At 36.9% G+C, this 16,367-nt stretch overlaps 1 protein-coding gene across 1 annotated transcript in view; it reads left to right on the top strand.

Annotated features, from left to right (window-relative positions):
- The window catches only part of LRRIQ1 (leucine rich repeats and IQ motif containing 1), a gene marked incomplete at both ends in the record, with an annotated part of 116,888 nt that overhangs the window by 16,388 nt on the left and 84,133 nt on the right, over positions 1-16,367 (top strand). Inside the window, 4 exons of the mRNA XM_080610104.1 lie at positions 8,145-8,338; positions 9,109-9,236; positions 15,336-15,409; positions 15,686-15,779. Coding sequence (XP_080466230.1) covers positions 8,145-8,338; positions 9,109-9,236; positions 15,336-15,409; positions 15,686-15,779 — 490 coding nt within the window. The remainder of the gene's footprint in view (positions 1-8,144; positions 8,339-9,108; positions 9,237-15,335; positions 15,410-15,685; positions 15,780-16,367) is intronic.

Raw genomic sequence — 16,367 nt, 5'->3', positions numbered from 1 at the left:
GTGCCAATCGGGACCACAACAGTGCACCGGCAGCAATATCACACCAACCGAGACTCCCTGATTCCCATCCTTAAGCTGATCCGTAGACTGGAGAGTCAGAGAGTGATCAGCAGGACCCGCTCACCCTTTAATAGCCCCATATGGCCAGTGTGAAAGTCTAACGGAGAGTGGAGACTAACAGTAGACTATCGTGGCCTGAATGAAGCCACACCCCCATTGAGTGCTGCCGTACCGAACATGCGAGAACTTCAGTATGAACTGGAGTCAAAGGCAGCCAAGTGGTATGCCACACTGATATTGCCAATGCATTCTTCTCAATTCCTTTGGCAGCAGAGTGCAGGCCACATTTTGCTTTTACTTAGAGGGGCGTCCAGTACAATTGAAACTGTCTGCCTCAGGGGTGGAAACACAGCCCTACCATCTACCATAGACTGATCCAGAATGCACTGGAACAGGGGCAAGCTCCAGAACACCTGCAATACATTGATGACATTATTGTGTGGGGTGATACAGCGGAAGAAGTCTTTGAGAAAGGGAGGAAAATAATCCAAATCTTGCTGACAGCCGGTTTTGCCATAAAATGGAGTAAGGTCAAGGGACCTGCACAGGAGATTCAATTTTTGGGAATAAAATGGCAAGATGGATGTTGCCAGATCCCCACAGATGTGATCAACAAAATAACAGCAATGTCTCCACCAACTAAGGAGAAAGAAACACAAGCTTTCTTGGGTGCTGTGGGGTTCTGGAGAATGCACATCCCAAATCACAGTTTGATTGTAAGGTCTCTCTATTATGTGACCCGGAAGAACAATGATTTTAAATGGGGCCCTGAGCAACAACAAGCCTTTGAGCAAATTAAACGTGAGATAGTTCATGCAGTAGCCCTTGAACCAGTCCGGACTGGGCCAGATGTAAAAAATGTACTGTACACCGCAGCCGGGGAGAATGGTCCTACCTGGAGCCTCTGGCGGAAAGCTCCAGGGGAGACTCGAGGTCGACCCCTCGGCTTTTGGAGTCGGGGATACAAAGGATCTGAGGCCAGCTATACCTCAACTGAGAAAGAGATACTGGCAGCCTATGAAGGGGTTCGAGCTGCTTCAGAGGTGATTGGCACTGAAGCACAGCTCCTCCTGGCACCTCAGTTGCCTGTGCTGGGCTGGATGTTCAAAGGCAGGGTCTCCTCTACACATCATGCAACCGATGCGACATGGAGTAAATGGGCTGCACTAATTACACAACGAGCTCAAATAGGAAATCCCAGTCGTCCAGGAATTCTAGAAGTCATCATGGACTGGCCAGAGGGCAAAGATTTTGGAATGTCACCAGAGGAGGAGGTGATGCGTGCTGAAGAGGCCCCACCATATAATAAACTGTCAGAAAGTGAAAAGCAGTATGCCTTGTTTACTGATGGGTCCTGCCGTATTGTGGGAAAGCATCGGAGATGGAAGGCAGCCGTATGGAGTCCTCAACGACAAGTTGCAGAAACTGCTGAAGGAGAGGGTGAATCGAGTCAGTTTGCCGAGGTGAAAGCCATCCAGCTGGCCCTGGATATTGCTGAACGAGAAAAGTGGCCAGTACTTTATCTCTATACTGACTCATGGATGGTGGCAAATGCCCTGTGGGGGTGGTTGCAGCAATGGAAGCAGAGCAATTGGCAACGCAGAGGTAAACCCATCTGGGCTGCTGCACTGTGGCAAGATATCGCTGCCCGGGTGCAGAACCTGGTGGTGAAGATACGCCATGTAGACGCCCATGTACCCAAGAGTCGGGCCACTGAGGAACACCAGAACAACCAACAAGTGGATAAAGCTGCTAAGATTGAAGTGGCTCAGATGGACTTAGATTGGCAACATAAAGGTGAATTATTTTTGGCCTGGTGGGCCCATAGCTCTTCAGGCCATGAGGACAGAGATGCAACATACAGATGGGCTTGTAATTGAGGGGTGGACTTAACAATGGACACTATTGCCCAGGTTATTCACGACCGTGAAATGTGCTGCAATTAAGCAAGCCAGGTGACTAAAGCCTCTTTGGTATGGAGGACGATGGCTGAAGTATAAATATGGGGAAGCCTGGCAAACTGACTATATCACACTCCCACCAACCCGCCAAGGCAAGCACCATGTGCTTACCGTGGTGGAAGCAACCACTGGATGGCTGGAAACATACACTGTGCCCCACGCTGCTGCCCGGAACACTATCCTGGGCCTTGAGAACCAGATTTTGTGGTGACACGGCACTCCGGAGAGAATTGAGTCAGACAATGGGACTCATTTCCGAAACAGCCTTATAGACACTTAGGCTGAAGAGCATGTCATTGAGTGGGTATATCACATCCCCTACCATGCACCAGCCTCTGGGAAAATCGAACGGTATAATGGGCTCTTAAAAACTACACTGAGAGCAATGGGTGGTGGGACTTTCAAACATCGGGATACACATTTACTGAAGGCCACCTGGTTGGTCAACACCAGAGGATCTGCCAACAGGGCTGGTCCAGCCCAGTCGGAACTTTTAAATATTGTAGAGGGGGACAAAGTTCCTGTGGTGCACATGAACAATTTGCTGGGGAAGACAGTCTGGGTTATTCCTGCTTCAGGGAAAGGCAAACCCACTCGTGGGATTGCTTTTGCTCAGGGACCTGGATATACTTGATGGGTAATGCGGGAAGATGGGGAAGTCCGATGTATACCTCAACGGGATTTGATTTTAGGGGAAAACAGCCAGTGAACTCGATTATATGCTATTGCCTGCCATGTAGCACTTTTATAGCCCACCAACTAGATGTCTTCAGGTCACCAGAGACTGCCCTTGACTTCCCTCTGATCATCATCCCAACAGAGAATGAACTTTGATAGAACCAGATGAGTTCTGCAGCAAAGGAATGATCAGCATCAGCAGGCAACGATCCAACACTGCACACAGCCTCTCCTGCCCCGAAAGACTGTTACAAGAGATGGAACCTGACATCATGGACCGAATGGACTCAGCAGCTTTATAGGGATTAGTCCATGCACTAAGGAATGATCTCTTTCTCCCTGTCTGTGTGTGTATGTGGATGAATATATGTAAGAGCCATGGTATGTTGAAAATGTGAGATCTGAACATGACGTGAATGGTATGGAATAAGGGGTGGGTACTGTCCTGGGTTCAGCAGTAGCCATAGTTTTTTCTCCTTCTTGGTGGCGGTGCAGCGCTGTGGTTTTGATGTTCAGTCTGGGAACAGCACTGATAACACCGATGTTTTTAGTTACTGCACAAATGTTTACTCTGACCAAGGACTTTGTAAGTCTCATGCTCTGCCAGGGAGAAGAGGAAGCCGTGAGGAAGCAGAGACAGGACACCTGACCCAAACTAGCCAAAGAGGTATTCCATATCACAGCACGTCATGGCTGGGAATGTAATGGGGAGTTACCCGGAAGGGCACGCTTTCTGCTCTGTTGGGCTTGTTTTTGGCCAGTGGTATCGTATTCTCTTGCCTTGTTATTTCTCTTATCATTATTATTATTATTGGTGGTATCAGTAGTGGTTTGTGTTATACCTTAGTTACTGGGCTGTTCTTATCTCAACCCATGGGAGTTATAGTCTTTCCATTCTCCTCCCCATCCCTCCAGGAGCAGGAGATGTGGGGAAGAAAGGGCAGGAGGGGAGAGTGGACTGAGTGGCTAACTTGACAACAGGGTTTAAACCACGACACCATGCTAAATCTGAAGATGTTACTGGGAAAGACTGCAGAACTAGGAATAGAAAGGGTATGAGGAAGTTTTGATTTTCATCAACATGACCCAGCAATGTGCACTTGCAGCCCAGAAAGCCAACTGTGTCCTGGGCTGCATCAAAAGGAGCATGAATAGCAACTGAAGGGACATGATTCTTCCCCTCTACTCCACTCCTGTGAGATGCCACCTGGAGTACTGCATTCAGCTCCAGGGCTACCAATGTAACAACGATATGGACCTGCTCAGGTGAGTCCAGAGGAGGGCCACAAATACGATCAAAGGACTGAAGCACCTCCCCTGTGAAGATGGGGTGAAAGAATTGGGCTTGTCAAGCCTGGAGAAGAGAAGGCTTCAGGGAGGCCTTTTAACAGTCTTCCAGTACATAAAAGGGGTCTGCAAGAAAGCTGGAGAGGGACTTTATACAAGAGCATGTAGTGATAGGACAAGGGGCAATGGCTTTAAACTGAAAGAAGTTAGCTTTAGATTAGATATTAGGAAGAAGTTCTTTACTGTGAGGGTGTTGAGGCACTGGAATAGGCTTCTGCAAGAAGTTGTGGCTGCTCCATCCCTGAAACTGTTGAAGGCCAGACTGAATGGGGCTTTGAAAAACCTGGTCAAGTGGAAGGAAGATGTCCCTGCCCCTGGCAAAGAGGTTTGGAACTAGGTGGTCTTTAAGGTCCCTTCCAACTCCAACCATTCTATGATTCTGTGATATTTTCTTTTTTTTCCAGTTGATTTAATTTTCTTTAAAGTACATGGACATACTTTATTTTCCTGTGGCCCAGCAGGAAAATAATATAAAACAGTTATTAAGCTGATAGATGAAACACTTTCACATAAGACATTTATATAATTAAATGGTTTCCACTGTTAAAAAAAAAAAAAAAGACTGAAAAGTATGAGCGTGGATAATGCAATTGCATGATAGACAACAAGGGCATAGCAAACAGGAAATGGGAAAGCTAAAAAAAATTCTCTAGATTTAGAGGTTTTAATGCTGATATTTTTAATATTTTTTGCTTATATGTGTGAATTTGGAATGTTACTCTTTATGAACTGAGTTTATAATACGTGAGAATAAAGGTGCTGGAATATCAGTGGCTAACTGTAAAAGCATCTCATGACCCTGATGAGAAACAGTAGAATAAACTGGTTAAAGAGGCTTCACCTATATCCTTGTGGCCAATAATGCTGAATAAGACTCTTCTTCAGGTTTGTTTCATTTGATAGATATGTTTGAAAGATTGCTGTAGGAATGATATGGTATTAGTAGATGACATATAGGAATATGGCATCTGTGTGGAATGTAGTATATGGAATGTACAGGCCAAGTGAGTGAAATTCTCTCATACTTTTCTGTTTTGTTCAGTGTGCTGCTATGTTTACTGAGTCTATAATAGTATGAGTGGGTAAATAACTGTTCACAAAAATCAGTTTGGAATCCATCTTTTTCCTCTCCAGAATTGCTTTGAGGATGTCTGGTTAAAACATCCTCATTATAAAACATAGTACAGGATTTGTTTCATGCAATAACATACTGGTTTTAAGTAGTCACATAGAATACACAAAAATGGATTTATGGGTTTTAAGAAGTTAATATATCCTTCCCATCCAATCTTGGAAGATGTCCCTTAGCATTTTGGAAGCTGCAGTACTGCTTTTTAATAAAAGCTGTGGTCTTTTTCCTAAGACGTAAGGCTTATTTATTTTTGCAGTGCTTCTGTTTCAATAACTTATTGTAGGAAACTTCAAGCATACTAAGATTTTTTTTTGTCTCATTGAACTGCAGCATCACTAGGGGAAAAATTAGTTGCCAGAAACACCTTAAAAATAACAGTAAAAGTACGAGAAATGTTTCAATTATGCTTTTCCATTTAAGAATGCGTGATCACAAATGAAGTAATTGTGTCAGTAACACACTGAAGTTCAATGTGTGTATTTGTACTTGGAAGATGAATGCTTTACTTTCTTACACAAAAAGTAGTATTTTGACTTGAGTCATAGAATATGCTTTTGTAGGGTGTCTGTGTTGCTAGAGTGTGTTGGTTAAAATCCTGGCAATGCTCAGAATAGCAATGCATAACCGTGGATAATTGTAAATGCTTCTTTGGACCTACGCTTCTTAAGAAAGCAGTGTTTTTTTAACCAGACACCTTTCAGATTTGTTTTATTTTTTTTGTTTGGTTTGGTTTTGTTTTTTTTTTTTTTGCATGTGTGTTTTCATCTTCATGTTCACTGTTGGCTTTCACTCCTCTCTTATCTTTCATCTTTGTCACATGTAGGTGTTATTTCAGAACTGCATTGATAGCTAAGATAGAGTCCCTAGCTAACAGACTCCAGCTGCACTTTCAAATTGCTAAGAGCTACTAAGGTTTTCCACAAATTTTGCCAAAACCATATGTTTTCAACAGAATGCATTTTCCCATATACTGATGTATTGGTTGCATCATATGTAAAACAGAAATATCTTCTGGAAATATGCAGAAGACTTTCATGCTTATTTTTAATTTTACATGTGTGCAGAAGAAACATTAAAATATCATCTGTTTATATTACATTATTCTCTCTTGTGTATGTTTCTGCTGGACTGCATTTGATAGTTCCAGAACAGATTGTGATCCTATTGTATGTAGCCTTGGCATGTCTCTTCTGGATGACATTTGATCTAATTAAATGAAACAGATGAGGAGGAGATGTAAAAAAGTGCTTTCTGCAGCATGCAGAATAGATTTCCAGATCGAGTATTAACTCATTGCCTTTTCTTACTGTGTGTGCAGTCTTTTCTCTCTGTCCCGCTCAAGACCAATTCAGTGCTTTTGAAGTTTTCAGTACTGCTATGTTCATAACAACAATAGAGTTTTAACGACTGCTCTTGTAAGGAAGTCTTGGGAGCTCTGGACGCTGAAACGTTATTGTTATTGAGACCGCTAGATGGTGCTGGTTCCTTTTTATTTTTATCCCAGAGTAAAAGAAAATATGGACCAGGATCTTGCAGTGAGGATAGTATGTCATGGGCATGTTTGAAATTCTTTCAGAATAATTAAAGATTTGTATGTTTATTTCATAAAGCATAGTTTTGAAGTTACAGTGTAAGCCATTTGGTTTAGATTTAGGATTATATCTCTTCAATATCAGGTGACTATGTTATTTCTATTAGGTGCTTCCCATTTTTAAATTACTGTGATTCAAAGGCCTGTATTTATTTGGGTATTCCTAAACATACTGCTAGTCTTGGCATTTCATTCTTTACCTTTGTTTTCTCCTTATGATTCATTTTCTGTTTTGGTTCCTCTTCTATATTCTCAATAATCTGTGGTGTGAACTGGTCTCTGGTCTCATAATCAAGTTTATTCTCAGAGGACAATCACAAAGACATTCACCTCTGCAAAGCTCATCTGACTTCCTTTTAGGGACTTGGGAAGTCTTGAGTGAGATAAAAATGTGATAAAGTATTATTTCATATAATAAGTATATAAAAAAGTATATAAATAATCCTGTAAAGTAAGAAAAGTAAATTCAGAATTCCTTATTTTATATATGTTTTGTAAAAGTTGTCCCTTCAAAGGAGTTTACTACAGATACACAGAAAAACTGCTTGGATTTGTAACATGTCGGATGCATCAGTGTCATTGCAGAACATCTAGCATGTGTAACACCAGGGAAAGACAGTGTGATTTTGCCATTTTAAGATGATGATTCAGGAAAAATTCTGTGGAAGAAACAGACAGTGACAGGAACCTTTTCCTTTATATCTTTTTAGGGTAGAGATTGCACACATTCTTGCTCTTTACCTGGCAGGAATAAGTTTGTTGAGAGTGTAATGGCTATAGAAGTATAGGCTTATATTTAAAGGCACCAAACTTTTTTTATTAATTTCTTCATTAAAAATGTTTTATGACATAATTCCTTAAACAACATGCACTTTAATAAAGATGGTGCTGTCTTAAGGTTTAACATAATTTGTTCTCACCTTGCTGATAGCTTAAAAAAACCCCACTTTTAAAAATGAAATAATGAAAATTAAATTTTAAACATAAAAACTGTTTCCATTTTGAGGGGTGATTTTAAGAGGACTGTTAGCATTTCAGAGAGCCCATAAGTTATGAGTAGCAGTTATAAAGTGTTTAAAGCATATTAAGTATAGTTTATCACTAAACAGTTTATCACTGTTTCAACAGAAGTGCTAAAGGGGTTATGAACTGGTTTTATTGCTTGGTTAACAGGTTCAGAAATTTTTGAACTATACATGTGGTATATTTGATCAGGTCAAAATGCAGAAATTGTTTTTAAACCTTATTTGGGACTAATATTAATTGTTATTATAGGTAATATAAATATATTGAAAGTTCAGTTTTCTTAGTACTTGAAAATCAACAGGTTTTTATTTCATCATGGTTTGATTTAGATAAAATCTTTAACTTTCAGGTGGTCTGGAGTCACTGAAAAAGCTTCAGCAATTAATTGTGGACCATAATCAGTTAATCAGCACAAAAGGTCTTTGTGAGGCACCTACTCTCATTCACCTAGACTGCTCTTTCAATCATCTCACACAAGTTGAAGGCATTGAGAATTGTGGCCTACTTCAAATTCTGAAGTTGCAAGGCAATAACCTCCAGGAGGTAAAAGCTTTGAATTCAGTGGCTGTTTTGCATACACTTATGTTGACAGTCATGTTTTTCAGAATGCTGATCATGTGCACAGTGCTTGCTGTGGGATGCTTTGTGCTCTCGGTTGGGTTTTTTTTTCACTATTAGTGGGAGATTTTTCAAAGGTACAGATGGCTCGCAATTAATATCTTCTTGCTCTCAAGTCCTTGAAAAATTTGCCCTTCAGAAATTATTTCTTCCCTCTGTTTATAGCATCTAGTCTTCAGTTTGTATTATTTGATGCTGACTCTTTGTTTTAAATGTAACTGAATATTATTATCATTACATATAAGTAATAGTTCAGGCTGATTTGATATATGCTGGTCCTCCAAAAGTTGAAATTTGTGCTGCAGCATTTCCATTTAAAAATATAAAGTAGTTTGTTAACTACACTTAGTTGTATTTACTAAAAGTGATTCTCTTATGAATCTGAGAGAGGAAAACCATTGTTAATAAGCAGCAAATAAATGCATGAATAAAATAATGAGACTGTGGCTCTTGGTTTTGTTTTTTTTTTTTTAATATTAACTTTTCAGACTAGGTAGAAGGCATAAAAAATACCACCTGATATGCAGAAATCATGTGTGACAACTGGTACATACATAATAAGGAAATGATACATATATCAAAAATGTGGGGTTTGCTTGTATTTAGTAATGATTTATGAAAAGCATCTGGTAAGCATTCCACTGTTGTTTCTCTAATTTATATTAATTTTAAATAACCATCTCTTTTCTGTTTAGTTTCCAAGACTGGAAAATCATGTTCTCCTTAGAGAACTATATTTGGATGACAATAGCTTTTCTGCTATGAAAATGCTTTCTTTGTATTGGTTGCCTCTATTGCAGATTCTTTTGCTGTCTCAAAATAGGTAAGCAAGTATCATTCTTCCACTTACAGAACTGGCAGAGGAACATTTACTAACATAACACTTCTCCGAAAAGTAAAATTCTCAGTGTGATTAAAATATCACTGTCTTTTCTGGATACTTGTTGAAAATATGTGGTTGACAAGTAATGACACTGGCTACCTTTAGCTAAGAATATTTAAAAGAGCATTAGCTATTAAAAGTATTTTTTCTATAAGATGTTATATGAAAATAATTTTTGAGCATTGTGGCATTATTAAAACCATGGTGTTTCTTTCTTTTGCTTTTTCCTTTAGCAATTGTTTCTAGAGTATGTCTGTCAAACTTCGTATTTCACAGCTAGTTTATTCAAAACAGACTTTGCAGGCTATGTTAAGTGTAACTGCTAGAGTTAAAAAGGACAGAAAAGAATGGTTTTATTTTTGCATGCATATGTTTATGCCCTCCAAAACAAGCATATTTGCTTTAATTTTTCACTGTTATGGTTCAGTTTGAAAGGTATAAAATAAAAAAGAAGGATCAAGACAATCATCATAAGACTAGATCATGCACTCAAGTACTCTGTAATTAGCTTTCTGTTCATTTTCTAAGCTAATCTGTACATCTGTAAAGTTAGAATGACCAGATATTCAGAAGTCAAAATTTTTATTTCCGTACCCTCTTTTTCTCAATTTAAATTCTGCTAAAAAAATAAGGAACACATTATAATTTCCATGTTAGTAGTAAAATTAATTTTCTTAATATAAAATATTTTTCTATACTGTGACCATTTCACTCTGAACAAGATTGATCTCAGCTAAACAAATAGAATATACTTTGCTACGCATAATATACACTTTGAACTAACCACTTTACCCTCCTGTTAGTGAAGAGGAGATGCTTTTAGAGTGGGATTCATCTGCCATTTTTAGTCGTTTGCTTTGAGGCTAATCATATCATGCAAGTGCCTCTTCACTGACTAGTAACAGTCAAAATGACCAGCTCATACGTAGGTGTCTACAGTTGAACAAATTCATCTCATCTCATCCTGTGTGACATTTAGTTCAGCAGAATACTGTATCTGGGAGCCTGTGGGAGACTGAGTCTTGTTATTATAAGGCATTTCCTTCATGGAAAATGAATACTATTTGAGTGCATACAACCTATATTTTTTATAACTTTTCAGATTGTTTTCATATCATCTCTAATGAAGTGGTATGCATTTAAGCTCTTAGATGTAAATATAACACCTAGTTATATTTACAGAATCTACTCTTCAAGTGTGGCTTTTAGATTTGTGGTGGGTTTTTTTGTTCTTTTAATAATTCTTCTATAGTTTGGAGAAAATGCTTTCTGCTTGTGATTAAGTGTTAAGTGTTAGATTCTGAATCAAACAAATTTATTTAATTCCTGTTCTTCAGTTTATTTATTTTTTTTCCTTATCCTGATCAGCTTTTTTTTGAAAAATGCAGTAATCTGGCACTATCTTTGTGTAGTTTCTTCCTCCTCATACCATTAGTTTTTTGTTAACCTTAAGATGTAGGTATGATGTGTGTAATAAAAAGTGCAAAACTGCTTGAAGACCTCATGTGCCTGCTAGGCAGAGAAAAAACAGGAGCACAGTCTCAGGCATAGGTTGAATGCAGCCTCTGGATATAGGTTGTGGTGGACTGGCCGCATATATGTACCCTATGTCACTCACCTATCCCATGATCTTACAGTTTTTAATGTTCCTTGTGGTGCTTATTATATTTTTCCAATGGTCAAGCTGAGATGCAGTGTTTGATCGACTGAGCTGGACTGGGAGAAAACATATTTTTGCAGCAGTAAACTGGATGTGCTGAAAAGAAACACATACCTCCTCCCCAATCAATTTTCTTTCTTTCCTTGATGTATCTATAGTTTATTTCAAAACTTTGTAACAAACAGAACAAGATAGCCTTAAATGTGTATTAAAAGCCTTAAAATTCCTGGTGTTTCAGTAGCATGCTCTGTTACAGTCATTTTATGTGCACTTATAAGCAGCTCCATATGTGTGCTACAGCACAAGTAACTCGATGTTCTATAGGAACAGTGAATGTAATGGAGTAAGCTGTTGAAAGAAAAGCTGTTTCTTTACTTTTATCCTACAGCTAGTGCAATTTTGTGAATTTTTTTCAAGTGTGCACTGAGTGCCATTTCCTTTCTACTGATTGCAGGAAGCCCATATAATGGTAATGCTGTGAATCTGTACTCTTTCACAAAGTGAAGTACTGTGAAAAAAAAATTCTTTTCTAATTTACAAGATTTTTTTATTCCTGAGGTGCTTTGCCTGCATTATAAACCAGAAATTGCCAAAGATAAAACTCAAAATAATAAATGCTGTAAACCTTGAATCTAGCAAAAAGGAATTATAATAGAACAGGTAGTGATGAACTCCTTCAAATATAAAAAATGGCAGCTATTTCACCACTGCTGCTTTTATTAAGTATTTTACTGTGGCTTTCAAATACAAAGCATATACTTCATCAGTATGCAGTTGACCAAAACCAATGCTGATTGTCCTCTTGACTTGGTTATTGCAGAGTTGGGACTATGAATATCTGTGCTCTATTTTATAGCAGCTGCAGAGCACAATTATTTAGTTTAAAAAGAGAACATTTTCCTTTTTCTACTTTTGTCAATAAAGATTTAGAAGTAGGAAAGAAAAAGCTTTCCCCTGGGACTAAAATAAATACTTATTTAATATGTATTTAGAGTTCACATGGTATTTAAATTTGCATGTAATTCCACTTGATTATGTAGTTTACTTGTTAATGTCTTTTTCATTTAGAAATTTTACAGTGAGGCACTAAATCAGTCTACTGTTCAGGTAACCATTGCTTTTGGGGGCTTTTTAGGCAACATCAAAATAGAGAAATCTATCTATCTTAAAATTTCTGTTTTAATATGGCAATAATATGGCAAAGTTCTTCTTTTGCTATTGCTTGTTTTTCATGAAGATAACCTACCTGTGCTAGCAAAAATTTTAATATTTAAAAAAATACAATCATCTTGCAAAAATTCCTTTTTTGGGGAAAGCTGATTTGGTCGGAATCAAATTCTTTATGAAAATGTTGCTCTCATGTTTTTGCAACTAGATGCATACTATTCCTAAAATTCTTATAATAGAAATGCTAAAAACTTGGTTTAATTCTGTCTTAGTACATATTGTTCTCCCTACTTCAATATATATGGTATCTATGTTTTTAACCTAATTTCTGAGACATAAGTGTTGAACTCCCTGTCATTGCAAGCTGTCATATTTTGAGAATTTGACCACTTTTACAGAGTTGCCATAATAAATTTAAATATCAGTGGATGTTGAAATAAGTTAGTCATGAAAAAGTTATATTTACAGATAGTGGAGTTTTTTTCCCCATCCCATCCTTACCAGTCTAGATTATTTTTGATCACTTCCAGTAATTCTTTGCTGGTGATAAGTTTAACTCTAAGTATATGGCAATACAGTTGAGGTAAGTGCCTACTAGAATATTCAAGAAACAGGTGGCTGACAGATTTCCTACATTATATTTGATTACTACTTATAAATATGGCAAATATTGTAAATTAAAAGATTTCTATTTTTAAAGAATGAGACAGAAATGTGGGTTTTACTTAAAATTGAGATTAGTATAAATTTATTTTTAGTTATTTAGCCCTTCTTCCTGCTAACCTCTCATTGTGTAGATGATAATTTTGCTGGGAAAAACAATGTACAGCAGGATTTGGACCATCCTAAGCAGTAACTGCTATTCATGTTCAGAAAAGCAATCTTTATTTTGTTTGATGCATACATGCAACTAGTCTCTTAAATCTTGTTTTTTAACCTAGAATTTCTCTGCCTATCTGTGTCTTGTCCTGCTACAGACTTAAATGGGAGCAGAAAGAGGAAGCTATAGTTTGCTTTTTTGTGAATATCTTTTTCTTTCGTGTCTTCTTTGTAATTTATCTCTCTCTTATGCCCAGGGCTAATGTGACAAGGTCAAGTAGTATTAAGTTTTCAGTAATGTCCTTTGTCTTTCTGGTTTGAATTTTCTTAGAAAAAAATTAACAAAGAACATCAGCAAAAGGAAAGCTATAGAATGACAGGGAAACATTCTAACTCTCATAGTGCCAAAGGCAGGCAAGGATAGTCCAGTAGACATTTTCTAATTCACCACAGCATATACTGATAAAGATCTAGAGAACTTAGTCACCGTAAATGAAAAAAATGCTGCATTATCTTTCATCCTTTGTGCAAAGTATGACGTTTATTTTCCTGGGTATTTCTGAATATGTGACTCCATAATCTGAATCATGGATTTTCAGTCTTTGCAGCCATACTGTTAGCCATTAATATCTATGATGGTATTTGTTACAAATATTAAACATATTTATTTACTATTGACTGATCATGAGAACCTAAAATACTGATATTTGCAGTACTACATACAGTTCTACATAAAGCTACATGCTTTTTTAGAGTTAATACTTCTTCATATTTATTTGATTCCATGGAAAACTGTCAGGGAGGTAGCAGAACTAAATAAGGCTAGAAGCAGAACAACTTTACAGTATGGTCTGAGAAACAAATGGAAGTATACTGAGACATGCTGAATTGCTTTAAATCTGTTTCTCTTCATTTACTACTAAAATGTTATGTTGTTTTATAGAAATACTCATCAACTGAATGTGGATTTTTTTTTTTTTTTTTGCATAAAGTCAAATGTTCAACAAGATTAAAGAATCTACAACCAACATTTGGTCCCAAATTTGTGTACCAGAGTTAAATCCAGCTCTGTCTTTAAGTTGTAGTGCCTGTGCTGAAATACAACATAGCCGCATATTTCAGCAACAAATAAGTATTTTTGACTCTGGCCACTTCTATGTTTGTGGAGAAAATGGGTTTTCCTTTTTGCACGTTTATGTTTCAGACCAGAAGAATTCTGATTTATAGCTTTCAGAGGCTCTATAACCCACAAAAAATACTGTTTTTCATGAAAATGTGTGTGTCACAAAATAGACACACACATTGCCATTGGTGTTACCTTTTTCTTATTATGCTTGGGCCTTGTCCTTATCAGGATGAAAGATACTACCTAAGTGTGTATTTTTTTTAAAAAAAAGATAGTTGATATAGTACTTGCTTATATATATTCTAGTTTTAGTTGAAGACTGGTTTATTTTGCATCTTGATTTTAATTTTTCCTCCCTTTTTCATATTTAACATAAATCAAAATTAGTGTTTAAATCTGAAAGGTAATATTTGCAAATAGCCTGGCAGTTGACCAAGCCATTCAACATTCCTTATTAGTTGCACCAGTGCAAGTTTGTAAGTAAAAAAACCTTGTTTTAATAGTAGTGATAATAGACACCTTACAGTACAAAATCCTTTGTACTGATGAATATCAGCTCAGTTTCCTTATATTTACCTTTCAATAAAATTTTTGAACACGAGTAAAAATTTTATCATGGCTTTACTCGTGTTTTGCTGCTTTGTTGCACAAGAAAAGCAATTTCATAACTGTCTGTATGATAGGCATCTATTTGACACTGTCTGACAGTAGTAGTAAGACAGAGGAAGTGCAAAAAATACATTACAGGACAATGCAGTCTTGACCTATAATGCAACTGTGACAACGATTAAGTTAGGTTTAGGATCTAGGCGGTAATGATGAGTGGAGAAGAGAAACAAGCTGACAAGAAGTTTGAGCAATGGGACGTGTAGGAAGAGAAAAGCGAGAAGCAGATTTTATTTCCTCTCCAGACTCAAGGCCTTCTGTTAGTTTCATTGTAGTTATAGTGCCTAAAGAAGCCAATTGAGTTGCCTAAATTTTACAAGACTTCAGATCAGCACTAAATGCATGAAACAGAATAAAATGTTTACCATCTAAACAAAACCAATAATGAGCAAATATTAAAAACAGAACTAATGAGAAGACTAAGAAATGCTTTCATGTTAAAATTTCAGTAATTAGTTCTAGCACCTTGGATAGCTAAATGAGTATTTTCTCTATGTAAATAAGCAAATTGTCATGACTATAAAACATCCTGGTCACCTTCTGCTTATGAACTGATGTTTTATTTAATTGAAAACCCAAAGCCTTTCTGTTTTGTTCTTAGATTAACCGAGCTTGTGCCTTTGAATTCATTTATATCTTTGGAAAAGCTGGATATCAAAAATAACTGCTTGTCAGGTGAGTTGTATAAAAAATACCTGTAAACCCCCATCCAAACAAAACTTTCTTAAATAAAATCTTACTTGAATTTTATTGTTTCTATTTGAGACATTTATACAGAAAACATAAGTATTTTCCATACGTGGATGTTATAGATAATAATTATACCTATACTGTATAAGAAGCATAATTGCTTGTAGTACTTCATGATTTTGGTACAGTTGACTTTCATGTAAGATTTAAATGGTTCTGCATACAAATTTTAATTTCATTTTCTTTCCTACTACAATACAGACCTTGAAGGTGTCATTTCATGCTTAAGTGGCTGTCATAAGCTAAAGGAGTTGTCACTCAGTGGAAATCCTCTTCTCCAAGAAAGAAATTGGAGGTAAGAAATGGATTTGCTAAATCAAAAAAAATCAAAATCAGCCAAAACCTAGGTGTGTATACATATTGCTCATCAACCAAAATCAGCCAAAAACTTGGTGTACATGTGTTAAACACTAGAAATGAGGAAATATGAACACTATGACAATTTGGAAGAGAATTATATGAAAACAACAAAGAAAATTCAATTCTGTGATCTTTATTTTCTAAGAATTTGTTTGTGGTTTTGTTTAAACAAAAATCTTGATGTTTGACCTAAAACTTGGAACCTTATTAATAAGCAGTTTGTTCTAAAACTCAACAGTGGTCTCTCTATTCTGTTTAACTGATATTCTGAATGTGTATTTGTAGCTGCTTCTTTGTCCATTGATCACAATATTTTCCTTCTAAGCAAGAATTGTTCCCCTTTACTGGCAAGTTTACCACCTTTTGTAACTTTAAGTTTCTGGTTGGTGTTTTGTCTGATTAAAATTACCCTATTTTACATTTCATTAAAACTGCTGCACAAAGACATGACTATCCACTCAACTTTTTTCTTCTTCTCTTTTATCTGCACTATTTAAAAACTTTATTTTATCTTGATTATCAA

This window comes from Psittacula echo, assembly GCF_963264785.1.
Source record: "Psittacula echo genome assembly, chromosome: 1".
NCBI lineage: Eukaryota > Metazoa > Chordata > Aves > Psittaciformes > Psittacidae > Psittacula > Psittacula echo.
Note: the sequence above shows the minus strand (reverse complement) of the source record. Positions and strands in the feature narration are given on the sequence as shown.